Source organism: Erithacus rubecula, assembly GCF_903797595.1.
Source record: "Erithacus rubecula genome assembly, chromosome: 22".
In the NCBI taxonomy this organism is placed as follows: domain Eukaryota; kingdom Metazoa; phylum Chordata; class Aves; order Passeriformes; family Muscicapidae; genus Erithacus; species Erithacus rubecula.
The window spans coordinates 4257222-4284032 of NC_136674.1; the positions used below are offsets into that span (position 1 = coordinate 4257222).

At 48.2% G+C, this 26811-nt stretch overlaps 1 protein-coding gene across 1 annotated transcript; it reads right to left on the minus strand.

Annotated features, from left to right (window-relative positions):
• Positions 1 to 451: 451 nt before the first annotated feature.
• Positions 452 to 26799, minus strand: SUPT6H (SPT6 homolog, histone chaperone and transcription elongation factor). The gene is made up of 37 exons (XM_079324750.1): positions 26661 to 26799; positions 21550 to 21681; positions 20948 to 21100; positions 20732 to 20802; positions 20032 to 20227; positions 19275 to 19359; positions 18614 to 18887; positions 17370 to 17471; positions 17014 to 17127; positions 16441 to 16530; positions 15833 to 15975; positions 15445 to 15596; positions 14919 to 15017; positions 14650 to 14779; positions 14396 to 14546; positions 13855 to 14009; positions 13175 to 13370; positions 12829 to 12968; positions 12633 to 12750; positions 12460 to 12536; positions 12196 to 12331; positions 11661 to 11798; positions 11189 to 11356; positions 10399 to 10526; positions 9186 to 9393; positions 8614 to 8761; positions 8228 to 8370; positions 7344 to 7484; positions 6083 to 6278; positions 5713 to 5951; positions 5381 to 5494; positions 5146 to 5270; positions 4575 to 4687; positions 4123 to 4200; positions 3853 to 4019; positions 2524 to 2699; positions 452 to 2370 (listed from the first exon to the last, which is right to left on the minus strand). The coding sequence occupies exons 2-37, from the start codon at positions 21656 to 21658 to the stop codon at positions 2184 to 2186; spliced, it is 5160 nt and encodes a 1719-aa protein (XP_079180876.1). The 5' UTR covers positions 21659 to 21681; positions 26661 to 26799; the 3' UTR covers positions 452 to 2183.
• Between the last annotated feature and the right edge of the window lie 12 nt (positions 26800 to 26811).

The window sequence follows — 26811 nt, forward strand, 5'->3', positions numbered from 1 at the left end:
CTTGCCTTTCCCGTGCTCCCACACCAGCATCAACTCCTCCCTTCCTTTGGGAGGAACAGGGTCTTTGGCCCTCCCTGAAGGCTCCTCAAATGCCTGCAAAGCTCCTTAGAGTGGGACAATAGATGCTTTTCCAGCCCTGGGAAAAAGGCAGATGCTGCCTGGGAAGAGCTGGGGCAGAGAATGGTGCCTGTGTCCTTTCCTGGTGGGTGGGGATCCTTAATTTCACCAGATTCCAGACTTGGAAAAAGCTGGAGCACCAGGAGCCAAGCAGACAGCAAACCCCACACCGAGGAGCATGCAGAGCAATCCCAAATCCCTGAAATAAGCAGATCACACGAGTCCAGGGGGGAATACCAAGGGTGGAGGAAGGCTTTGCTCCCTCTGTGGGGGCAAAGCCCCTGTGGCAGCCACAGCATCCCAGCAGGAAGCACGCAGGCGGGGCATGCGGACGAGCTTTCCAAAAGTAGAACTTTTATTGACAGCGAGGGAAAACTAAAAACAAAGACAGCCAGAAAGGAGGCTACAACACACAACTAGCCCCCCCTTCCAGGTCCAACCAGTAAGGAGCTGCTCCTAGTCAAATTCCTATTGTACAGTCTCATGACATAAGAAAATAGCGACAGGTTCATCCACCTGCAACCTCGGAGCTGTGAGCCCCAGCCCACGGTTCTCCCCACTGGCCTGGGTGGCTTTGGGAGGAACAGGACCCTGCTAGCCCCTCAGCACAGCAGAGGGGATGGCATTGAAGCCAGGACCTGCATTTCTCTGTGCAAAGAGCTTTGCTTTGTCTCCCGGGTGGCTGCCATTCTTCAGGAGCATTTAGATGCAAAGAAGACCTTTGTTTCCTAAGATCTGCTGTTCCTGCTCATTTCCTAGCAAAGGAGGCTGACCAGGAGCACTGGGAAGGAACAAAGACTCTGCTTCCATAGAAAATCCCTACTAACAAAGACGGAGAGGGGAGAGTGTGTGCAGCAGGAACTTTCCCTCTCAGAAATCTCTCTCCAGTCGCTGGCAATCCCTCAGGAACATCCCACCTCGCTGCTTCTGACACAAATTATCCACTTTATCCACCCCTTCCCAGCGCCCTCCCTATCCAATAGCCACAGGGAGGTGCCCCACGTCGGTGTGATGTCTCCACGTGGTGCATCCGTAACAAAACCTTATTATTTAACAACAGAAATCGGCTTCTCTGCCAAACTTCCAGCACACAGAGGGCAACACCAAGCAACAAAGGAAGAAGGAGCATCGACTTCCACCACGCAGCTCTGCTCTGAGCAAATCCTAAGGGTAAGGGCAGGGTGCAGGCAGAAAACCTCTGAGCTAGCATTCAGTAAAAACACTATTTATTCACCCCTCTTGGTTACAGCTGGGCAGGGGAAGCAGGTAGAGAGGAGGAGGCCATGCACTCCGGGCTGCTCCGTGGTGCTTTATCCCACGTGTGTGTCTCGGGGAAGCTGCCGTAGGCTGGCGCTCTATTTCGCAGTCTGATTAAAAAAAAAAATAATAGTCAAAACTAAATAAATATTGTTCCAAAAGAAGCCAGAGGAGAGAGCAAGCCTTTGGTACAACAGCTGCATCTCCAGCAAGACCCCGAGCCGCTGTGCTGGACCCCTGCAGACACAGCTGGGGTTGGCACAGGCTCTGCCGAGCCTGTCACGCATGAAAACATGGAGCAAACAACAACAGGAACTTTGTGAGAACTCTGCTTCGTTTGTCACAACCCCCACGACTTTGCTTTGTGGTCTCGGGACGAGGGGAGGTGGCAGTCAGGGTTTGGGAGAATCCAAAGGAAACAGGCTCACTCCAGGGCAATGCACTTTCAGCTCCATTTGCTTCCCAGTCTTTGGGGTGAAAGCAGAGTGCTGTGCATGTACAAGGACAGACTCCTTTGACCTCATGTTTTGCTTTGCTAAGTTTCCAAGGTGCCTCAAAACCGGAGCCTAGAACGCAGAGGCTGATGCAGTGTTCCTTTCTACGATATATTTTTCTTATATATAGTATATATTTTTAAATCAGCCCTGCCAAGTCTATTCTCTCGCTCAGGTGCACATCACCAAGAGTCATTTCCCACCATCCCACGACGTATAAAACAGGAGTTATGTGTCTAAGGGAAGTCGCTTCCTATTGTTCCCTCTCCTTCCCCCTTCCTAGGAGGAGAGAGCAGAGGTGTCGGGTGTCAGGTCCTATCGATCCATCTCATCCAGGAGAGGCGTGGCGTCCCCGGCGATGGACATGGGCGTGCTCTCGATCATCGGGCTGGGAGAGGGGCGAGGGGTCAACCTCTGCTTCTGTTTCCTCCGCTCAGCCTCCTTCTCCTGCAGCCACTGCTCGGCCATCTTGCCCCAGTCGATGGCAGCATGGGTGTTGGTCCTGCAAGGACAAGGGGACAATGTGAGATGTGACAGGAAAACTTCCCTGCCCTCCCTCCCCGTGGGGAAAGTAACCCCATCATGCTGCTTCCACAAAAATAAAAAAAAAACAATGGAGACAAGGACATGGACATGAGCACTCAAAGCTACTCACTTTGGCTGCTGCCTCTGCCTGGAGCTGGATGATGGCTGCGACTGGGAGGACTGGGGTGTGGTGTTGGCCTGGAGCTGGTACTGGGGCGTGGTGATGGGCTGGCTGGGAGTAGTGTAGGAATAGCTGGGGGTCATCAGAGGGGTGGCCACCGGCTGCTGGGCTGGAGTTGTGAAGACCTGTGGAGAGCAGAGGCTGTCAGGGGACAGAGAGTGGACTCTGCCAGGCTGGGGGGGGTTCTGCACTGCCCTGCTCACCCAGGAGGGTGCCCACCCTCACTCTGCATGCCCCCAGACCTGCTGAGCACAGCACATTTGCTGCCCTGGGAGCTGGGACCAGCATCAGCCCAAGAGGAGATGCTCGAGCCAAGCAGCACAAGAGACACTTGGGGCAAACCAGCAGCAATGAGATCCTGCAGTGGGCATGAAGAACAGATAAATTCTTGCCCTGCAGGCTGCAGAGAAGGTGCAGCAGCTCCCAGGATGGCTCCCTCCCACATCCCAAGCCAGCTGGCTGCTTGTCCCATCAAGAGCTTAGTGCCTTTGCCTCCCAGTGTTCACCTCCCTTTTCTTCAGATGTCTAGATGATTAATACATCAGGTTACCCACAGTCCCTGCCTATCCTGAGCTCAGCATTTACTGTGCCAAACTTCCTGAAAGCCTCCCAAGGTGCTCTAAAGGAGGATCACTCCTTGTTGCAAGCCTTGTCTTGCAGCATCTCTCCTTTGGGTGCAACAGCTGGGTGTGTTTTTTGCACCCAGGCTCCTCAGTCCTTCTGCAGCTGGAATTTGCCTCGGTGTCAGCTGAGAGCTTGCAGAGTGGGCTGGGAGCAGGCACACATGAAGAAAGGCTTCAGCATGAGCCAAAACTGTCCAATTCCATCTTACTCCCTGCAAAGCCCCTGGGTGCTGGGTCAGGCTGAGGTGTTCCCCACCGGTGCAGCTCAGAGATTAGCGCTGAGCTGAAAAGCCCTGCAAACTCAGCGCATACTTTCCCAGCTAATCTCCTCCTCTGGCAGCTCATGTTGCCAATTCCGGGGCACAATCAGAAGGTTGTGTGCCCTCACTGCTGGATCCCCCCTCTCCACCCTGCCACATTCCTTGGGGGGCCAGACCAGTTTGCTCCTTGCTCCAACTGCCCCCGGAGCAGGGCTGTGTTACATGCCTCATTTCTGCAGTCACGGGAAGCAAAAGGAGACCTTGTTCAAGAATCCAGCCTGTGCAGCACCACAAGGGCAAAACTAAGACTTGGGACACCTCAGGCAATGAGGGGTTCCTTAGCTCCCAGTGGTTTCTAGCAGCAAGAAGCCAGCAGAAATGTAAGTGACACCTACGTGGTACGCGCTGCTGCCGCCTCCGCTGCCTCCGTAGCCGTACTGGCTGGAGCCCCACTGTGCTGGGGTGGCATTTGGGTTCTGTCCCTGGCCTGTCACTGCAGCAATGGCACTGAACATCTGGGAGGTCATGTTCTGTGGCAGAGCATTCACTGCACGTGTCAGGTCTGCAAGGGAGACACACTGCGTCAGGAGAAGTGGAGCCTGGAAGAGCAGCTCACATCCCAGTTCCAATTGGGAACTGCAACTGCAAATTCCAACTGCACTGACCTGCCAGGTTAATGTTAGCTGGGGTAGCATTAATGGAGGCTGGAGTCCTGGTCCGACTGCTACTGCTGGGGGTGATACCTGTGTAAAATACCAACCAAGAGGGAGATTAATTCTCCTGGAAGATTAGCCATTGGTCTGAAACGCAGGATTTAACAAAAAACACCGGAGTGAACAGTTGTCCTGGCACAATGGTTTGCTACAGAGAATGGTGTGTGCTGGACTGTATGGTGAGGGAGACAAAGGAAAGGAAAGGGACTGGTACAGACACTGCTGCACAGCCCACTTGTTGAAAGATTAACTCTCAGGAGAGCTCTTAGTATGAAAACTTCCCACATATAGAAAAATCCTAGGATGCATTTTCGGGACAAAAAAGTCAGAACTGTCCTTTAATAACTGTCCCTGATATTGTGTGATAAAAAAAGGGCTGAGACACTGAAGTTTAGGCTGCTCACCTGGAACAGGGTCCTGATAGTGATCCTTAAACCATCGGAAAAGTCCATTCACAGTAGGGAAGACTTGGCCCCGGTAGCGGAATCCCTCTGGTGTCACTGTCACATACTCTATCCTGGGAGGAGCAGGGAGAGCATGAGACATCACAGGCTGTTTCAGTCACTCACTGACAGGTGACACTCAGAACAGGCATGGGCTAAAACCACAGGCAATGGCTGTACTCATAAAGAAGAGATAGATCCACCCAAGACACTTTATCTTCAATAAAGTTAAATCACAATTGCTTCAGACTACTCTGCCTTTCCATGAAAAATCCATCATTCCCTGCCTACACTCCCACAACACCCACAGCACAGGGCAGTGCTGTTTGTGGCAGCCAGATGGTTAAGAAACATGGGAGTTTCCTGGGTGAGATTTACTGCTAGAATTAGGTCCTCCACTGTCAGGAGGCCAAGTCCTGGCAAAGAGGAGGTGTGATTTACAGGGATTCTCACAGAGCTGGAAGAAAAACTAGCAGCTGAGGTTTGGTACAGGCAGTACTCAGTGCATATGCTGGGCTTGCCTCTCACTTACCTTGGTTTGCCTCGAGGCTGATATCCCAAGAGGAATTTACCAGGTAGATCTTTACAGGCACTAATAAAGTATGGAATAAATGTTGGCTTCTCTTTCTTGGTCTTTATCAGCAGCTCTTCCAGCTTCTAATTAGAGAGAGAAAAGATAAATGCTCCAAGGGAGCCCACATTTTCAGCAGCACACAGAGCCCATGGATATCTTCCTAAGAAGTTACCACATCCTGGGATTGTCTCACCTTCTTGTCTCCACCATTGCAGTCCTGGTAGTATTTGTGGTTCAACAGGTCTCTGGCAAAAGAAGCCATTGGCTGGACATAACGAGCAACAATTTCATCCAAGTCTTCAAACTCCTTTGAATAAACACATTTAAAGAAGTATTTAGGGTGCATTTGGTCATACACTCTGCACAGCAATCCTTGAGAAAAAAAAAAAAAGACAAGTATTGTCTAAGGACCCAGAGAATGTATTGGAAGTTACTCTCCAAGAATGTGAAAGCAGCTACAAGGACAGAAGGGCTGTATCAACCTGTAAAGTAAGTCCTACCCCTTCCTGCTGTGCAGGGCTTTACCTCTGTGTTAATCCAGAGCATGGAGCCCAGGCTGAAGGCATTCTCCTTGCCCTCTTCCCGGACATCCACGTGCTGGTAAATGCCATCATTGACCTTCCAGGTGACAGTCAGATGATTCTCCCCTTTGCTGCTTGGCCGAATAATCACATCCCCTTGGTCCATGGTCTCCATCATCTTCTCTGCTTGCTTGAAGCTGATGTTGTGGAATGATGGGTGAGCAATTACCCTCTTGATGTATGCTGGGGAACAAAGGGAGCGTTCAGCCTTCCAAGAGGAACTGCTTTAATGCAACTGTACCTAATTGTGCTGATTGTCCTGAAGCAGCCTGGGAAGGCTGGAATTACAAGAGAGAGAGATTAAGAGAACTCACTTGTCCTCTGCTGCTTTCTTTTCATGTCTTCTTCCTGTTTGTGATCTGCTGCCTCAGAGTCAAAGTCGTAGTAGGTGTCTTTGGGCAGTTTCCACTCATTGTTCTTGTCCATCAGGTCTGAGGTCCTGCAGGTCAGGTCTGCACTGAATTTCTCGATGTCAATCTTCATGATGCGGCAGTGGACGGTCATTCCCACCTGCAGAGGAGGCCAAGGCCAAGGTGAGCAGCAGGTTTGGCAGATACACCAGAATCCCTGTGCCACAGAACAATCCATGTGGGATCTGCTGGCACTGAGGAGGTACAGATCACCTCAGCTACTTCAGACTGATACAACCTTTAAAAGTGATCTTTCGACATGAACTGAAAGCTAACTGATCCCAAAAATGGCCAGAATCAAATAGATTAAGGGAAAAAGTTCTCCAGCACATCTATTACCTATTACCCACACCATATGGAAGACTGAATGTCTGGAGGGGGAGGACAATTAACCTTTTCTGTTTCAAGTATCTTTCACAATGGCAGCAGCAAAACTGGACTTCAAGATGTGCAAGAAACCAGTTAAGTGTGTTCAGAAGCAGACACCCAAAGGACTGCTGTAATAAAATGTGAGGCAGAAAATCCCCCCACAAAAACTGCAATGTCTTAGTTCAGTTGACCATGATGAAGTTAATTAATAACTCTTTAAAGAAATGCTGAGACCTCTGAGCTTACAGGATTATCCATCACCTGCACGGACTGTTGGGGACCCAAAAAGACAGCAAAGATATTTTATCATGTGATAAAAAGGTGTTATTCCATTTCTTTCAGAATCCCAATCCCTATCCTGAGCAGGACCAGTAACTCTGATGGCCTCCACAAATTAATGGAGATGGAAGAAAAAGCTATAAGAGGGAAAATGACCCTTGCCTGTCCAAAAGCAGTTCTGTGAACTCTTTAGAAAGTCAGAAACAAAGGGCAGCTCTGCATTAGAATGCCTTCTGGTCTCCTAAACCCAGACTCCAGCCAGATGACAATAAATCCTCCTGCAGCACAACATGTTAACTGATTAACAGGGTCCCACCAGCTGCCAAGGGAGATTTGCACTGTGGGACAAGGACACTAGCCAAAACCTGAACTTCCTGCTGATTTAAAGTCCTTACATGAAAATTAGGTCGGAAAAGTCATTTAAGAACGGTGTTATTAACCAAACTCTAAATCTTTGGTATTGGTTCCAGGTTCTTCCAGCTCTAACTGGGAGTGTGAAAATACACTGCTTTCATACCTTCACCCTTTCTTCTGGCCTCTTGACCACCTTGTCACTAAGAAATTTTGTTGGGATGAAGCCAGCAACACCATTATCCAGACGTGTCTTCACTCCAATGGCCTGACCTGGGCAGGAGCCACTGTCAAAATGGTTCCAAACCTTGAGCAAGGCAAAAGTAAATAAATCATTCAGCATGGAAACAAAACAGCCCCAGCAGTTCATACTCAGAACAAGCTGTGTCAGCAAAGTGGTGCAGCCAGCAGAGACTTATGGAAGGGCAGGGGACAGAAGACTTCAAAAAATGCTACCCAGTAATGCAATCTTCCTCCTCCAGTTCTGCTCAGCTTATGGAACATTGCAACCAGGAAGGTCAGGACATTTTTAGACCCTGAACACCAGCCTGTAGCCAGGGCTGGTCTCTAATGAACACTATAGGGGTTTAAAGGCACGGATTACCCAGGCTGGAATTCACAGTGTTTAGAAGGGACCTAAAGTACAGCTGCATTAAGCAGCAGGTGGTCCAGATAAGTTCTTAAAATTGAGAAGGTGGCAGAGCCTTCTGTTCTCAGTGTCACAGGCAATTTCTCTGCATAATACACAATCCCAGACCACAAACAAGAACACTTTATGTATCTGCAAAGAACTGGTCAGCTTAGCCCCAGGTCCATTTCACTCTAAAAGCCATAATGTAGCCATAAAAGACTTGTCAAATCTATACTGAAGCAATTAGTCAGAAGTGCAACAGATTTTATTTACAGCCAAAGACCACATCAGGCTGGGATCCTGGGGCACTGTGGACACAATCTTGGCTCCAATATCTTGTGTCCCAAGAACCTTACACAAGATTCCTGCTAATAGGAGGCTCCTGACAAAGGCAGGCCTGTCAGGAGAAGCAGCCCCACCTCGCTGAGCTCTGGGAAGTTGTCCTGCTGGCAGAAAGGGCACTGCCAAAGGCCAGTTTCATCATTCCGTATGGCCTGGTCGTAGCTCTCTCCCTGTGGGCGCCTGTGGGCAATCCCAGTCACATTGCAGATGATCATTTTACCTGTGGGGTGATGGGAGAGGGGAAAGAAAGAATGAAAAACTGCAGAGCTGGGCAGTTCCCTCCATCTAAGGTTGTTATTCATGCATGAAGGTGTTAGGAGGCCACTTAAGTACTTGAAAAGCTGCTTCACACTCCACCAAGCACTGTCCCAGCACCACACTCACTCAGATCCCTTTGCCCCACCTTCACACATCCTGTGTCAACCTAGGAGGACAGAAAGCAGGGATGTGGACAGGGATGTACCTATGTAAAATGTCTCTGGAGTTTCTTTGGTCAGCATATTGAAGACCTCCTCTGTGTTGGGAGAACGGTACGGGGTTCTCAGGTCCTTGTATCTGCAGCTTAGCTCAGCTCGAATGTCATACAAAGTGATGTGCTTGTCACCATAGCCCTGTGTGGGATTCAGAGGTTATAAAGACATGAGCAGCAGGAAGAGGGTCAGTAGGGAAGCCTGTGTAAGTTTTGGAAGAACTTAAGCAACTTATGAAACAGAAAATTTAAAAAAGGGGAATGCAGCAGGTACTAACAAATGGTGAAACTTGGTCACAGGATGTTGAGGAGGTCAAACATATTTAGAAAAAAAATCAGGGAGAAGAGCTTAAACAGTTTAATGACTGCCTCCCATGTGTACTTCCTGCAAGCATTTACTACATGCCATTGTCAGACACTGACTGCTCATCATGGCTGTTTATACATTTTACAACAGCACAGCTAATGCCCAGCTCCTAAAAAGGATAAAGCAATAAAACATGAGAATCTCAGCTGGGCAGCAGAGCTTCCCCTCTGTTTCTCAGCACCAGGAACCCTCAATGCACCTGTCTTTCCAGTTCTTCAGCAAAGGCATCGAGATCCAGGTCTTTCAGGCGCTCAGGGTTTTCCAGGATTTCCTCCAGAGCTCCTGCAGGATTTGCATCCTCAGCTGACTCATCATATTCCAGGGCATCCACTGCCATTTTCCTTGCCCATTCATAGGTTTCAGGATGGACCCTAGAGCCATCTAGGACTTCAATGTAGGAATCAGTGCTGAAACAAAACCAGTGTTCAGATCAGGGCTCTGAGCTGTTCCAGCTGTTCCAGCAGCTGAGTGATCAAGCACATTGTTGAGCACCACTGTTTCCTTCCATGGAACAAAGTACTCCAAAAAGGACACTATGAATTATTCATTGCTAAACCAACAGGAGCCAAGGCAAGACCTGGCAAACTGCAGTCTGAAGCTCCAAAAACACAGCCAGGCATTTTGGATGCTGGGTGGATTTGATCCCTGTATACTGCAGCTGCCCTATGAGCACAGGGCTCTCTGCAGTTTCTCTCCTCACACAAATTCAGTGTTGCCACTGAGCTGTTTGGATGGGCCACACTTTGCCCCCAGCATCTCTGGGATTTGTATCCTGCAAGAATCAAGGGAACTAGAGGGGTTGGATCACTCAACATAGAACACCTGGGTGAATCCCTTTCTTACATTGCTTTTCCAAGACAAAAAATCCTGGAGAAAGCACATTTCTAGTAAGTCACTGTTTGTACAAAGCAGTCAGTCAGGTTCAGAAACAAGGTTACAGCTGTCCTCAAAATACCTCTTGTGCAGTTACCAGTAACTTAATGCTCTATAAACTTCCCAGTATTGCTACTGGTTTAAGAGGAAGCCAAATTGCTGAATTATTTCTCAAGTTTGAAACTTTAGAAAAAATAAAATACTTGGAATGACCATGCAGAAATTAAGTTGAAGTGCCCATGGGTTACTGATGACTGCATGACAACTATTTTAGGGAACAATTGGTTTTAGTTTAGTTCCTCTTGACCACAAAGAGTCCTTCACACTAGAACAAGCCATATAATTAATTTTCTGCAGTTCACACTGCTGCTGTGCAAGTTTAGCTGTAAGAATCACATTAATAACAGCAATACCTGAACTTGGCCTGAAGTCAGAGGGGCCACACAGAAACTCTGGGGAACACTGACTCAGGGAAGGTCAGCCTGTCACTCACACTGACTCCACACCCCATAGGACATCAAACACAACCCAACACCCACCTATCACCCAGTGATGCTGTGTCAATTTTGATGAAGCCAGCACAGTTGATAAACACTTTGGGTCCCATGTGACACATTGTAACCAGCTGGGTCCTGTTCTCCAGACGGGTGTTGTTTTGTTTTAAGATCTGCAGAGAGAGGCAAGAATATAAACGTTGAGAGAGGCAAGAGTATAAACCCTAATATTGAAGATTTGTGTTTAGAGGTTGTGGACTTCCTATGCCTGGAATTATTCAAGTTTGATGGTGCTCTGAGTAACCTGTTTAGGAAGATGCCTGTGGCCATAGTCAGGGGTTGGAATTACATGATCTTTAAAGGTCCCTTCCAACCCAAATTGTTTTTGTCTGGGAAAAAACAACAAAGGATTCACACTGCACACTGCAGTGTTTAAAGCATCTGACACACACCCATGACAACTCTTAAGCTGTTGCTCCCTGACAGTGTCTCAACATTGTGTGAAAGATGATGAGTCCACATCATTACAGCTCCAACTCTCAGGAGAAGTGTTGGCTTTTTGCCTTGTGTTTTCTACACTGTGGAGGTGTCTTGACGCTCTGACAGCACATCCATTCCTGTGAGTTTGGGAGCTGGCTGGGATTGATGGATCTGCTGAGCTGTTTGGGTCTCTCAAGGACACAAGTCCACCAGTAGCTTAGGGGCAAGGCACAGCAAGGTAAAAACACACATCAACAGAGCTGTCAGCTGCACTTGGCACCTGAGTCACCTCCTGAGCATGCACAGAGTGCTGGGGATGTGCTGGTTTTGTAAGCAGGCCCTGAAGCCTCCTTACCTTCAGCAGGTGAGTGCCTTTGCGTGGTCCCAGGCCACACACATACTGCAGCAAAGCCTGGCTGTGGGGGTGAGCAATGGCCCTGTTCACATCCACCCCCACCTCGTTCACACGGTTGATGAATTCGCAGTAGAGCGCGTTCAGCAGCTCCTCCTTCACCACGTGCTCCTGGCAGAGAGAAGGGGTGTTAGCCCTGGAAAAGATGGATCTGTGCAACCCTCTGCCACGAGCCAAACACAACACACTGGCTCCCAGGAGCTGTGCTGCACCTCGGGAGTTACCCCTGAGAACAGCCTAAAGGCTGAGAAAGAACCAAAAAAAAAAAAAAGGAAGGCGTTTTGTAGCCTGAGTATGGCACAGAACAGGCAGAACTTCCACAAGTTTGATTTGGAAACCTTTTCTTTGAAAGCAAAACTCTCACAGGCCACTTTCTCTTGCAGAGAAGGATTTTTCATGCCCAAGGAAAATTTACCTGCAGAGGATGGAGTTTCAGGCAGAGAATGTCCTCATCAGAGCTGCAGACCTGGGCAAACTCTATGAGGGGGTCCTGGATGCGGCGAGCGAGGGACACGGCCTGGCGCAGCAGAGGGGGGTAATCCCGGAATTCATTCTGCAACAGGACACTGGATCAGGGAAAACCCTCCTGGTGCTTTCACACTTTGTACCACAGGCAGCAAAGACACATCAGACAGGGATTGCAGCAAGGAAGCACTTGGTGCTCAGGGCAAAGAAAGCTGAGGTGAAAGGCTCCCAGGAGCTCTTATGCAATTAATAATGGAACAATCTCACTCATTTCTGACTACATCAATATCTACTTTGTGCATCTGCTGGTGCTGTTCTCTTCAGGGAAGCCTAAGATGTTTTGTCTTGATCCAAAGATCAGTACGTGACTGTCCAGATGGAACATATAAGACAGAGGATGATGCAAGGCCAGCACAACAAATGGAGGATGACACAGCATGAATGAGCAAGAGAATAAGGGAGAGCTGGAGTAGCAGAAGGCTCACCTCAGACTTCTTGCTGTTCATGTAGAGGATGGCCAGTTCATTATCCACCAGCTCCACTCCAATCGAGGACAGCTGCTGCCCTTGGTCCAGCTCATGAACAATTCTCTTTACATCCTCCATCAGCATCTGAGCATCCCTAGGGAGAGACAGCCAAGAGGATTGAGGGGAGAGCACAGAGCTGGGTCCTGGAAACAGTAAAATGCAGACAGGCACAAGGAAAGCACTGCAAAGAGACTGGGAAGTGGAAGCAGCACAAAGACTGACCTGTTCTCGCCTGCAATTGTCACCACGTGAGGCTTCTTGTTTAGGAGGAATTTTTTCAATGTTTCAATATCCTGGGCCTGGAAACAAAAGTAGAAAACCAGAGTAGAAAAGATAGAGGGTTTCTATTCTGAGCTACCTACATTCATCTCAGTAACAGCTGCACCAAAACTCACCTTCTTTTCTCTCTCCTCCTCACGCCAGGCATTCCTTCTCTTTGTGAAGTGTGGCAATCGGAGGAAATCTGTCACCTCACCCTCTCCATTAACGAGGGCACAAAACACAGGGTGGTCCCTGTCAAACAGAGATCACTCAGACATGGAGGACTGCTAAAGCTGGACATGCATCCAGACACCACTACCTCCCTCCTACCTGGCTGATGAAAATGCAATGCCCAGCACCCGGATCCCCTTCCCTTGGTTTTCATCCATGAAATCATCATCTTCCTCCACTTGCTGATCTGGCCTGTATGCAGCAACCTTCAGCCAGTTGTACAGTTTGCGGCTGCAAGCCTGGGAAAGCAGAAAAAAGGCAAAGAGAAGTGAGAAAATTCACTGCAGGGGCATTGGCATAACCCTCCTCTGGAGGGAAAGTTGAACCAGACTCAATTCCTGCCTTATCCTCCTCCCCAAGAACTGTCAGTAGTTATCCCCAGAACACTGCAGAGCTGCCAGTGTCTGCAAGCCCAGCTCTGCCTCAAACCTGTGCCTCATCTCACCTTGAGGACATATTCCTTGGCCTCCACTAAGAGCTTGTTCTTTAACTCTTTGGCCATCTGCACGTAGAGGAACTGGTTGAGGGAGCGCTCGATGGCCATGGTGCGCTGCCGGTTCCACTCCTGCACCTGGTGACTGAACTCATCCCGGTAATAGAACTGCTTGATTTCCTCAAAGTATGTCTGGTCACTGCCATAACTGCAAGAAAGAAGATCAGAAAGGCTCCAGGCACCTGCATGGACACCATCACTGGCAGATTTCTGCACATCTCAGATTTGGGTAGCTGCTTGGAAAAATTAGGGAAGAGCCAATTCTCCCATCAAATGATGCTTTAGCTGCTGAAGTGATTCTGTAGACAGATCACAGCCACTCCAGCACACCCACATTGCACAGTGTAGCCACTCAGATGTGCAGGGAAGGGACTAAGTTAGTTGGGAAACGAGCATCATCTTCCACAAAAATCCCAATGTCTCAGAGTTTGCTTTCAAGTAAGACAGATGTCTGCAAAAGTTCTCAACAAGATGATAAAAAAAATAAGGCCCTGAGAGGCTGCTTGACTTTGAGGTGCAGGAAACTAGCAGGCCATGACTTCCAGATGTAGTTTGGGTTACAGAGGTGCTCTAAGAGCACTGCATGAATGAGCTCTGCCAAGTCAAGGGTGGCACAGCCAGTGGAAACTCACCCCTCCACTCCTTTCATGTCAATGCTGATATCTATGGTGAGCAATGCCTCATCCTCTGCCAGGCTCATTTTCAGGAACTGGTCATCTCTCAGCTCCTTCACAGGCTTGTTCTTCATGTATTTAAAGGAATAGGCATAGTGGGCCTCATCAATATCCTGGGAAAGAGGAGAGATAGTCAGCATGCACACAGGGAATTCATGAAGAAAGATCCTTCTGTATGCCACAGCAGACAATGGTTTTTAAATACTCCCTCAGTCCTATGCCTGCCAGTCTGCATTTCCTTCCTCAGCAGGACATAGTGGAATTGCTTCCCAGTCCCAGAGAAACAAAGACTGTTTCAATAACTGAAGGCAGTATCTCCTCTAGTAAAATGCTGAGACTAAAAATGCAGCCTGCTGCTGAGCTGGGCTCTGCAACAGCCCAGCCTCAGTGCTGCTCAGAGGTTTATTCAGAGCTGCCACTGACATGGGAGAACAAGCATTTGTACATTATTTAGATCCTTCCTTGAACTGACCCACAGAGTCAGAGCTCCCTTCCTTACCTTCTTCCCTTTTTTGGTTGGTGAAATGTTGATTTTAGCTCGTTCTTGGAAAGTCTGTCTCAGGACCTGTCTGACCAAGGGCTCCCTGGCGATCTGCAAAGCCACCATGTACCGAGCTCCTTCCAGCACTGCTTCTGGGCTTGGGAATTGACTACAAGCAAAAAGGCAACGTGAAGGCTTGGAAAAATGTGCCCAGGTGATCTCACTTGTGTTACATCCACAATAAGTCCACAAAGCCCCCTTCCCACACTGACCTACACACATAATCCTTGGCCAGCTCCAGGGGCTCTGCAGGGAACTGCTCTGTCTCGTGACGCTGGTAACTGTCTCGGAGATTCTCTCCAAACTGCTCAGGTGTCAGACCAAATTTCTTAGCCAAGCCATCTGGTAAAACAAACAAACAAACAAACAAAAAACCCCAATGAGGACAAGGGTATTATAACTAATAGTGAGCAAAAATACCTCCTTGCAGAGGTGAGTCACAGCACCTTGCAGAGCTCAGCAGGACAGAGCAGAGCCTTACCCAGCCCAGCTGCCTGGCAGATGGTGTACATATCCCTTCGGGAAGCCTGCTTCAGCTCAGGCCCCTTCTGCTCATCATCCTCTGCATCCTCCCCTTCACCTGCAGGAAGGATACATTAGAGAGGCATCCAGACAGCTGGAGTGTGTCAGAAGCACAATAAAGAGATTAAATACAACCTACAGTGTGCAACAGAGCCTCTAAATCCCACAAAGGCATCTCAAAGGTCACAGTGGCCTTAAAATTATTCAGGGCTGGAAAAAGACCCTGGAAATACTATCTTCAGTGTCACTCCTGCAGTTTTAATAGGAGTATCTCTGGGTTGCACATTGGAACATACATCAAGTTTGCTGATGCCACCCCTGCCACAAGGTACCTGAAAGACCTGGAACTAACTTGGGATAGAATGTCCAGCAGAGATGCTTTGTGCATACACATGGGCTTTTCACCAAACTTTCTTCTTATTTTTTTGAATCAGGATTTTCAAGCAGCCCACAAGGAGAAAACTATCAAATGTGGGGAGACAAACCTTCCTCCTCTTCACCATCCTCTCGGATTCTCTTTTGCTTTTTGCGAGCGGCCTTGGCAGCATTCTGCATCTTGGGAATGTCTCTGCCATAGTACAGCAGGAAGTGATTGTACACGTCCTTCAGCTCGTCCATGGACTGCACGTCCTTCAGCCTACAGAAAGCCAGCATGTTACTCCCTGCCTGCAGCTCAGAACACTCAATGAACCTGCTCTGACTCAGGTCAGGCAGAAGAGGAGCCCTTGGATTCATCTCCCAAAAGAATTTAAAATATTTCTCATTATTGGCTTTGCAGGTACTCTGCAGCAGCCAGAGCACCTGTGCTGTTTGGGCAAGTCAGTGGATATTTTAAGTCATTTTGGAATGAATATTGAAGTCCTGGCACCCTACCTCTCCATGTCAGTAGTATCCAAGGCCCTTATTCCATCAGCCAAGGGCTTGTCTGGGTCAGCAGAGATTTGCTCATATTGGTAGGCTTGCATCTTCTCAAACAGTCGTGTCAGGTTCTGCTTGCGGATCTTCAGCTGGGTCCACTAACACAAGAACAAAGGAATTGCAGTGAAACACCCCATTGCAGTGTGTGATCTGCCTCCTCCCTTTCCAAATGGAGATTTCCAGGATTTTGGGATATTTGTCATATAAAAAGATCATTAAAATCTTCATCCATAGCCAAAGCCAAATGTGGCAGGTGGCATGTCTCATCTCAGAGAAGTATTATATTAACAGAAAAAAACCAAAATCCAGATTTGGATCTGTTAGAATAGAAGTAACCTGCACTGCTGGCAGGAAATGTCACTATACAGAAGGAACTCAGAGAAAGGGAAGGATATTTTAGAATCTTACTTTGTCAGACATCCCTTTACTACCATACAACATCAAAAATGCAAAAAGACTTGGGTAAAAACCCCAAACATGGCCAAAAACAAACTGCTGAAAATATCAGGCTAGGTAGGAGGACTAATCTTGATAGGACAACCAGCAATGAAAATATTCCTCACCTTCTCATCCCACTGCCAGACCCTCCACAGGTCGTTGATGTGCAGCTCTGGCTCCACATACTCCTTTCTGTAGAAGGCGATGAACGGGACCTGGGTCAGAAAGGAGACTCATCACCCCTGTGCAGAGGACTGGGCTGCTCCTGGCAGCCAGGAGCCCAGACAGAGCTCTTGTTCCATGTGGACAACAAACTAATGGAGCAACTCTTACTCCACCAAAGAATACACCACACAAGCCAAAAAACTTCTGCAACATCAGGCAATACCTATAGAGAACAGATTGGATGCACTGAGCAAGGCTCAAGAGAAATTCCCCAACCTCATTCAGCCTCAATTTGTCCAGAATCAGGGAAAGAGAGTGACAGCAGCTCTGTCAAACAGGCCTTAAAAACCTGCATTGCCACAGCTCACATAAGATGAGTTGCAGTTCCCAATGGGGCATCATTTCATCATAGGAGAGGCAACCAGGGATGGTATCTCAGCCCCTTCTATGTGTCCTAAATGTTTCCAGCAGTCCTGCTACTCCTGTCAAGAAAAGGAGACAGACCTTGGTAATAAAGAAAAGTTGCAAATTACCTCAAAATGCTGGTTTCTCATAAAATTCAGGGCTTCTTTAATCTTCTGGATGGTGCTGGGCCCCTTGCGGCTGAAGCTGCTGGCTTGTCCACGGTCAAGGTAGTCAGAACTTTCCTGAAAATGAAAAACACATTGTGTTCACTCTGTGCCTGAGCTGATCCCTTAAAAGAGCAGCCACAGTTTAAGGCTGAGAAACTGTGGTTCTTTCAACTTCTCTGTGTTCCTTTTTTGCTCTGTTTCATGGATGCAAAAATGAAGACATGCACATCAAATGACCTGCTCAAGACCAGAAATGAAAGTGGCACCACACTCCTATCAGCAGACCAATGGAACAAGTCCCAGGCACAGTCCTTTACCTGCAAGGAGATGGTGGGCGTTGCAAATGCATTCCTATAAATCCAGTCAGCTTCCTCCTCCAGCTCATCATCTTCAGCACTCTTCACTGGGATGGATCTCAGCTGGGAAGAGACAGTACCATGAGTAGAGGCACAGGCAACACCAGGGTTTGCACTGCCATGTTTCCAAAAAGACTGGAAATTATTGTTTTGAGCTGCAGGTTACCTCTGGAGACCCCCAGCTATGGGGTACCAAGGATTGTCTGCACATTCTGAGCATATAGGAAATTGCATCACTTTACACTAGATAAAGGCAGCTACAATCCTGTGGAAAGGCCTGTGATGGTGCAAAGTCTGCTGTGAAAAATCAAGTGAGGATATCTCCACTTCCTACCAGACTTCCAAATTTTCTGCAGTTATATCCTCTGTTACAATCTATATGTGCCTTGCTACCACTTCTGTTGCTGCAGCCACAAAGTAACAAAAGATAAAGCAGCTCTAAAATCTCTCTTGGGCACTCAGTCTCAGCCACTTCTCCTTCAGAGGTGCTGCTCTAATCACCACTGACCTCCATGGAGATGACAACATGTGTGAACTGGTCACCTAAATTCAGAAGATATCACAGACAGAATTTCCTTCTGTGGCACAGACTGGCGTGGGGAAAAAAGGTCCTTGGGAAAATATCCCATTTCACAGAGAAGGGTAATAAACCTCTGCACAGAATCACACTAACATACACTAAAGGGAGGTGATTTTTCAGTGAAAATCTGAATATAATGTAAAATTAAAACAAAAATATAGGAGACACCAGAAGGATTCCTCCCAGCACAAACAGCACTTTGTGTTAAGAGCAGTGTAAATCTCATCACCTTGAGTAAAGTCAGTTATGTGCTGGCTGGCATACAGGTAAGCTAGAAACTTCCCATGTCTTCTCTGGCACAGCATCTTGCTTTCCCTATGTCCAGCTCAAGGGATTCCTAACATCATCCAGCACAAAGCTGTCTCAACAGAGCCCAAGCCCTGCACTTCAGCAGTGCAACACTGGCACCCAGTGGCCACAGGGACACTGTGACTGGAGCTAAACCCAGATTCACTATAACCACTCCCACGCCACTGATATGCCTGAATGCAATTTTAGCCTGTACATTTGTCAAGCAAGGAAAAAAGATATTCCAAAACCCACCCAGCAGCTTGCCAGCCTGCAGGTCCCAGGCCTGGCAGCCAAAACGCTTTCTGCCTGCAGAGCTGCAGCCCCTTTGCCTCACCTGGAACCTCTCAGGCATGTCTGTCATGCGGATCTCGTTGTCCTGGTCTGTGAGGTGGCTGCTCTCCAGCTCACTGGGCTCGTACATCTCGAAGATGCTGCGGCGACTGACGCGTTTCTTGGTCGCCTTTTTGGGCCGCACGCGCGTCTCCCCTTCGGTTTCCTCGTCCTCGTACTCGTACTCCTCCTCCATCTCCTCGTCGTACTCGTTGTACTTCTCAAACTCATCGTAGTCAAAGTCCACACCAAAGATTTCCTGGGCTTCCTGCAAAGCACTGGAAAGCAAAAAAAAAAAAAAAAATTTTCACAGTGCAGTTCACAGAATATTTTTACAGTCACACAGAGGAGGCTGGAGTATTGTCTAAGCTTTATTTTTCCACCCAGGCTAAAAAATCATGGATAGGTACAAACTCTGAGCTTTACTGCAAAATATTTCTCTTAAGGACCTGGTCCTGGTATCCCTTTAAAAAATCCAGAGGAAAAAAGGAATCACACATTTCAGAAATCACACACTAAAAGCTCTGTGTCTAAATTTACCAGGTTTCTTCTGGGAAAAAGACCAGCAGTATTAAACCACAAGCTGAATCACTCTGCAGTAGCAAGATCCAAATAAGTTGAGCACTATTTTCAAGGCTCCAGGCCAACTTCCAATCAATACTTACGCATCTGTGTATCCTGGAAGCTTCTTCCTCCATTTTGGCTTCTTCAGAGGTTGTCCATCATCATCCACAATGAAATCATCAATGTCTGGACATTGAGAAACAATTCAGTGGTCAGGGAACTCAGATACAGAACTGGTACATCTGACAAAGCTCAGCCAGTGCAACTATGTGCCTCCAGCACAGACTCAGGCTGTTGCTGGCTGTCAGTCTGCCCAGCTCCCACAGCTTCTCCTACAGCAATCTCACACAGCCCAGGAGCCTGAACCACAGTAACAAGTTGGAACAAACTTCCAGGCAAAGTTATTTGAGTTGCAGCTCAGTGCACTGAAAACACAGCCAGGAAAAGGCCTGGCTGCTTTGGACAGCAGAAAGAACTCTTGAAACTTTTTTGGTAAGGTAGCAGCAATGAGAGGCTGATGCTGAATAGGGGTAGGGCAGGCATGCACTGTGCTAAGGTACTAAACAGTGCCTTGAGTGCCTTCCTCTGAAGCATTTTCATTTTTGAGGCAGCTTAGGGGAGGTGTTCAAGACCTCAGCACATATAATGTGCTCCTGCACAAAATGGTTCAGACAGACAATCAAATCCTGTCACCCAGAAACATTTAATTCTAAGGATTGTACTAATCAGACCAACAAGAGCTTCACCATGACAGGGTCACAGCCTTTTGGATACTTCTAGTTCAGAGAAAGCCTGAACTTTGTTCCTGTGCTTTAATCCCAGGACAAATGTTGGATGTAATTGAACACCCACACTCACCAGATTCATCTTCTTCCTCCTCCTCTTCCTCTTCCTGTGGAGCAACAGGAACTTCCACAGCCTCCCCTCCTTCCTCGCCTTCACCATCCTGAAAGATCTCTTCAGCAATGGCTTCCTTCTCATGTTCTTCCTTTCCATAATCTTCTGCTTCATCATCCTCATCATCAGACATTTTTCGCACACGCCTGAATTTTTGCTGCAAGGACAATTCCTTGTTAGTGCTCACAATCCCTGGCTCAGCACTGCACTTCCTCTGCAGGCACCTGGGAGGGAGCAGGATGGAGCCCAGCACAGCACAGGCACACAGGGGAGAAGAGCCACCCCCTCAGGAGTCACTTGCATGCTGTCACCACCAGTGCTGGCCTGGTTGATGTGACTCCAATGTTTCAGAAAGAGCTTTAGAGCCCATAACAGCCTGTGCTGACCTTGAGGTTAGCAGCACACAGGAATGGAAGATGAGACTGTCCTGGAGAGGTAGAAAGGGAGGAGTACAGAAGACTTTAGGAACAAAAAAGGTATTTTGCAAACTCTGGGAAGTTAGGTCTCAGTTGCTCGGGCAGGGAGAGATCCTGCAAGCACTCAGCTCTCCCTTTCCCAGAGGGCAGGAGCTGATGGGAGGCACTGTCTGCTCACAGCAGTCTGGAGCCCACCCTCCTCTGTGCTCACCACACCACACCATTAACAGCAGCACACAACTCACTCTTTTGACTTTAACGCCCAAGTTTTCTTCAATGAGGTCAAAGTCATCATCCTCCAGGCGGTCATCAAAAGCTAAAGAAGACAGCAGAACTAAGTCAGACTCTCCCTTTCCTAATCTGGGAATGCACTAAGCCCAAAAGGGTACAGCTTCCCCAGCTCATGCAGGCCAGGGCAGAGGGTGCTCTTTGCCAGTACTGGACTGTGTCACGAAACTTACTGCGCTTTCTCTTTTTGTGGCCAACATCATCTTCAGAGTCTCCAGAGTCACTGCCTTCCTCCTCCTCTTCCTCATCATCATCATCGTTAATGAATCCTTTCAGGTTCCCCTGCTCATCCTGATCATCTAGGTTCAGCTCCTCCTCTTCCTCATCTGGGATGGAGAGCAGCACGTGTTAGACATTTATTGGCGATCCACTGAGACCTGGCTCTGAGCAGTTTGCATCTTCCTTCACACCATCCACACAGAGTTTTAACTGAACACTTTGACTGACACAGAAGTCAGCCAGCTGCTCCTGCCAGATCCCCACTTCTTGTCTCATGCTCTTTCTGCAGAGGGAACAGGTGGAGTGGTCACACTGGGAGCATTCCTCTGCTTTTACCATTTACTATCAAACTGTGTGACTGCAAGTCCCATGGGGGTGAAGTAGTGTATTTTTTATTGCCAATTATAAAAACCACTTGGAGGAAGGGAAGCACTCAAACAGCTGAGATTATTGACTACAGATGGCCCAGCTATTATAGCACAGTTATTGCTCCATCTGCAGAGCCACGGGATGCAGAATAGAACAGCAACGAACACAGACAATTCAGCAAACTCACCATCCTCATCTTCCTCTACAAACTTCTTGGTTACTCTGGGTACAACCTCCCCATCCTGGTTGTACTCTTCCTCTGACTCCTCTGCTTCGCTCTCCACAAAGTCAGACATGGCTGCAGCCTCTCACACAGCAGCTGGGGAAAGAGGAAACATCCCTGGCGTCAGCTGAGCAAGCAGAACACAAGCATTTCCCCCTCCAGGTTTTGGAAAGAAGGCAGCTAAAGCAAGAAGGGTTTCAAAATTAGCTACAGAGGCCCAGAATTACCCAGTGTCCACCTTGCCTGGACATCCCTGTCACCAGAGATTAGGCAGGAGAAGGCAGCAGCCAGGGCTGCCAGCTCCTGCCAACCCATGTCTGGGTGAGGAGGGCAGGAGCTGTCACAGCAGCGCTCCCGGCTGGAACGCACACACAGCCAGAGCCTCCATCCCACCCACGCCCTCCCACGCGCTGGGAAGGCTCCCACTGATGCTGCATGGTGTCAGGCACACAGCCCAACTCATTAGGATCTTAACATGATTAATGCTCACTCAGTTAACGAAGCCAGGGTGACCCTGAAAAGGGCCTCGACTGAGCCGCGATCGCTGCTGTGAGTGAGACTCTGCAGAGCAGCTGGAGAGAGCTCTGGGGCTCCTGGCTTGGGGCAGGGGGTTTGTGGCTCCCCACAAGCCACAGCCACAGCCTGGATGTTCCATGCCAGGGGCCTCCATCCAGAGTTGAGGAAGCAACAAGAAAACTACAAACACAGTGTATTTTCTATACCCAGAACCTTTTGTTTGATGCTTTTCCCAAGTGGAGTTTCTGGAAACAATATAAATCAAGTTTGGCACAAAGGAAAGTGTTTGCCAAGTTCTGTCTCTCTGAGCCTTCCATTTCTGGTGGTCACAAACTCACTGATAATTTTGAAATTTTCAAAGGAAGGGGGTTTTTTTACCTCTTTTTTACATACATCAAAACAACTGAGCCTTACAAGAGTCAGCTATGAGGAAAACCAAACCAACTCCTCAAATGGCTGTGAGGATGAAAATGTCAGCCCAGGAACAAGTACAGGCCTTTGAGAAGGAGCTGTACAAAAAGCAGTTCAGAGGTGTCAGATCTAAAGCCAAAACCTCCATGTTAAATTACATCTGATGTAATTCAACACACAAACATGCAAAAGCAACAGAGAAAAAAAAAAATATCAGAAAAAAATTCCATATTAGGGAATGATACCTTAAACAAACACACTTCAAAATATTCCCACAATCATTTCCCTACTGCAAACAACCCAGTGAAGGAAATCAGTCCCATACGGGACAACCTGATCAAGGCTTTGCCATGACACTTTTTGGGTGCAGGATTTAGATCCACACATCTGCTGCACAAACACAACAGCTTGGAGCAAAACAGAGACTTAGTGCTCAGTTAGGAGTTAAAAGGTCCAAGGTTGATCTTGGATGATCTTTTAAGTCTTAAAATACAAGCAGCTCACAAGAAACATGTCATCCGTATCTCATTATAGAAAAGCCACAACAAAGATGAGGGGAAGACCTCTGCCAGATTTCAGACACGAGTGGAGAGCAGCTCTTACTCCTTGGCTGCAGAAAATGTGGCTGTGGCCAAATTCTATGCAGGATGCTCCAGACAACAGCAGGCCAAGGCTACTGCTCTGCATCCACACAGAACATGACATTTTAGAAGTCAAACAAATATATTTAAGGATCCTTCTCAGAAACAATGCCTCAGAGGGCAGCACTGATGCCAGTTAAATGTGTGTTCCTGATGCAATGCCACTGATGAATTGTGTGACTGCACATAATAGAGAAACAGGATTATGTTTTCCTGTGTATGAATATTCTGTCAACTTCACACTTTATCACCAATCCTCCTGCTCCAGGTATTCACCAGGATGTTTTGACACACAAAAATCTGCTGGCTGAGTGGCTTTTCCTAGAGCATTCCCAAATCTAATAACATTACTTATCTCCTGCCCATAATCAATACAAACCCACCTTATCAAAGCACCACATCTAATTCCACCATTTTCTGCCAGTGATGTATTTAGCTCACAATTCCAACTTTCTTCCTCATCAGCTGCTCTAAAATTTCCTGGCAATTTCATTCCATGTCAATTCAAATTTGCTTGGACACATGGAACAAATAGGACTTGAGAAAACCATCTTATTTAATGATCCAGCCAAGCAGGTTCCACACAAGCCAACCACCCACAAACCTGAGTGCTTTCAGCTCCAGCTGAAATTCACCTCAGGACAGCAGGGATGTCACTGAGCATGGAAAGCAGAAGCAAGAAGTTAAATCAGATGTGGGTTAAAGGTGCCTCTCCCACCCTCTGTGCCAGGGAGGCCTTAATTTAAGGCAGTTTAAAACAAAATAAACCAGGGAAGTGGTGCAGAGGCAGAACTTGGTGTAGTCACACAGGGAAAGACCTGAGGAGGGTGTAAAGACTCTGGACCAAGGAGTGTTGGGCCAGCCCAGCTATTTTGATCAGGAGTGTCTGCACTTTGCTCAGCTCAAGGGCACAGTGGCACTGATCCAGAGTCCACAAACTCCTTTTAACTGGGACCACTGAGTTCTGATCAGGTCAGGCCCAAGATGGACATGGGCTGCAGACTCTGTGAGGTGAGGCAGGGCCTTTAGAACAAGTGCTGCTTTGTGAGAACCTGAGGATTTCAGAAATCAGCCACACAGCCAGGTATCTGCTGGCTACTCAGAACATTGGGAATAGAAATGTCCCCAAGAGTCACCTGAGCAGGTGTGGGGTAGAGAAAGCAGAAACATCTGACATTTCCCCAGCTACAGCAGGAAACCTCAGTGATGTTCAGAGAATAGCCAAGCAGTGCTCTCAGAGCAAGATATTTTTATTATTCAGCAATCAACCTCAGGATAGCAGCATGAATACACAAACCAACAAAGCCAGGTACTCACCTTGGCTTTAGGACAGCACGGGTGCAGCAAAGACCTCCCTATCCTTTGTGGGAGAAACTGCATCAATCCTACATTAACACTTGTTTTGTGGGGTTTTTTGGGGGGCAAAGAGGGCTTTGGCAGGGATGGTTCTAACCTCTGCCACTTCATGATTCAACTCACAGTCCATTTAGGATCACACAGATCCAGGGAACCACACTGCCAAAGCCACCACTGAACATCTCACTCAGCTCTCATGGCCACATTTCAAAGGGTTAAACTGCAGAGAATTCAGAAAGCTCTGTGAGAATAAGAGAGCTGGGGAACTCAAAATGCAGAGCCTAAGGAAGCCAAATCTATTAATTTTGTTAATTAAATGCTCATGAAATTAATTTTAGTAGTCCAAATTAATTTTTACAGTCCAAGTACATCCACAGGAGTCGAAGAATGACAACAAATGTCTCACTAGGAAAAACCCAAACGAACTGCAAAGTCAACACTACCCTTTCACCCCCTCAAGCTCTCAGTGAACTTCTCAGTGAAATCAATACATTTTCTAAAAACAGAAAAATAAAAAAAACCAACAAATCAAGCCATGGTTGAGCTGGAATGTGCAGATTTAACACTAATCACTAAGCAATGGTCTTCAGGCTGTGTCCCACCACAGAATTCAAACAAAATCATCTTGGCATCTTTTAATTTGAAGCTTAGGAGGCTAACAGAAACATCCCTGTGAAGCACTGCAAGGCACTCACACCATGAGAAATTACCCTCACGGGCACCTCAACATCTCTTCCTCACAGACATTTCTTGGTATCCACATGCACTTCTCATGGCTACTGGGGCCTGCCAGCCTTGACATCAGCAATATATCATTTCATATTTAGCTTTTACAGCTGTTTCACAGATTTCTGAAGTCTGCACATTTAAACCTGACACTCCCACCCTGCTCAGTGGGAGGAACACAGAGAGAAGTGATGACTGGGGACCAACGATGGGGAAAATCCAGGCAGCCACCACAGCTCAGGAACTTCCCATACCTGCTTTGTTGGTTTCAATGCTCCTGCTGGTCCCACCACCCCTGATGCTATCAGGTGGCAGCACGTCCTGTGGCAGGGTGACACATTTAATAGCATGTTGTGTGAAAAAGCTCTTCTGCCTGTTTATTTTAGCCCTGCTGCATCATAATTTCCGGTCAGGAACACAAAAATGATGCTCCCCCCTCGCTTTCTCTGACCTGCCCATGACTTCATGCACATGGATCACATCTCCTGTCAGCAAGCTTCTCCCCCTAGCTGAAGACACAAAGACACTGCTTGCCCAAAAACCTGCTCTGCTCCTGCCCCTGCCTTTTCCAGCGTCCCCTTCTTGGGATGGTCTAACCAGAATAGCCAGGACACAAACTGACAACCATTTACTCAGCAGTGTAATAATGTTTTCTGTTCATCCTCTCCTCCTTTAAATTAATTTCAAAATATTCCTCTTAGGCTACAACGGTGTGTTGAAGTTGTTTTAAAAGAAAGAATTGTTAAGACACCAACTGCTCTTTGCTGAATACCAAGAGCTGATGCAGAGCCAATTTTGCGGCGTGTTACCTTCCTTAAACCTTCTGCCATATTTCGTTTACCACACTAGCACTCCCACCCGGTGTCATCTGGTCTCTGCGACTCCCCATCATTTATCTATCCTAAATAATTTAGGAGAAACCTTCCTTCTTCACATCGTCGAATTCAGGGAAGAAAAAAAAAAAAAAAAGGAGCAGTGGGTATGACTGTGAGACTCCACAATAACCTTACTATGAGCAACAATCGCTTGTCACCTTTCAGACATTTATTAAACCCAAAAGGGCTTTCCCATGCCCTTGGCTTTTAAGGAGCACCTCGCCAGAGTCTGGAAAGCCTAACGCGGTGGTTTGGGGATCACACCCGCGGAGCAGAGACCCGGGAATCCCACCGCCAGAGCAGGGGGCTCCAGGACACCAGAGCGGCGAGAAACGAAGGTCAGACCCCTCCAAGGAACAAGAAACGCATCCCGCTGCTCGCAGCCATCGCCTCACGGCCGCGCTCCCCGCCGCAGCGAGGGGCGGCGGCTGCGGCACCTCCCGGCCCGGCGGAGCCGCCGCGACCCCGGCACCGCCTCACCCCGCCGCCCCCGGGGCGCCCACCGCCGCTTCACGCCCGCACCGGGCCCGCGGCGCAGCCCGACACCAACCTCGGGGACGTCCCTGCCGCCTTCACCGGGGCTCAGAGCCGCCGCCCCGCCGGGCCGGGTGTGACGCTCAGACCGGGACCAACGCGGGTTCGCCCTTCCCCCGGTAAGGGACGCTCGTTCCTCGCCACCGCCGCCCCGCCGGGCCCGGCGC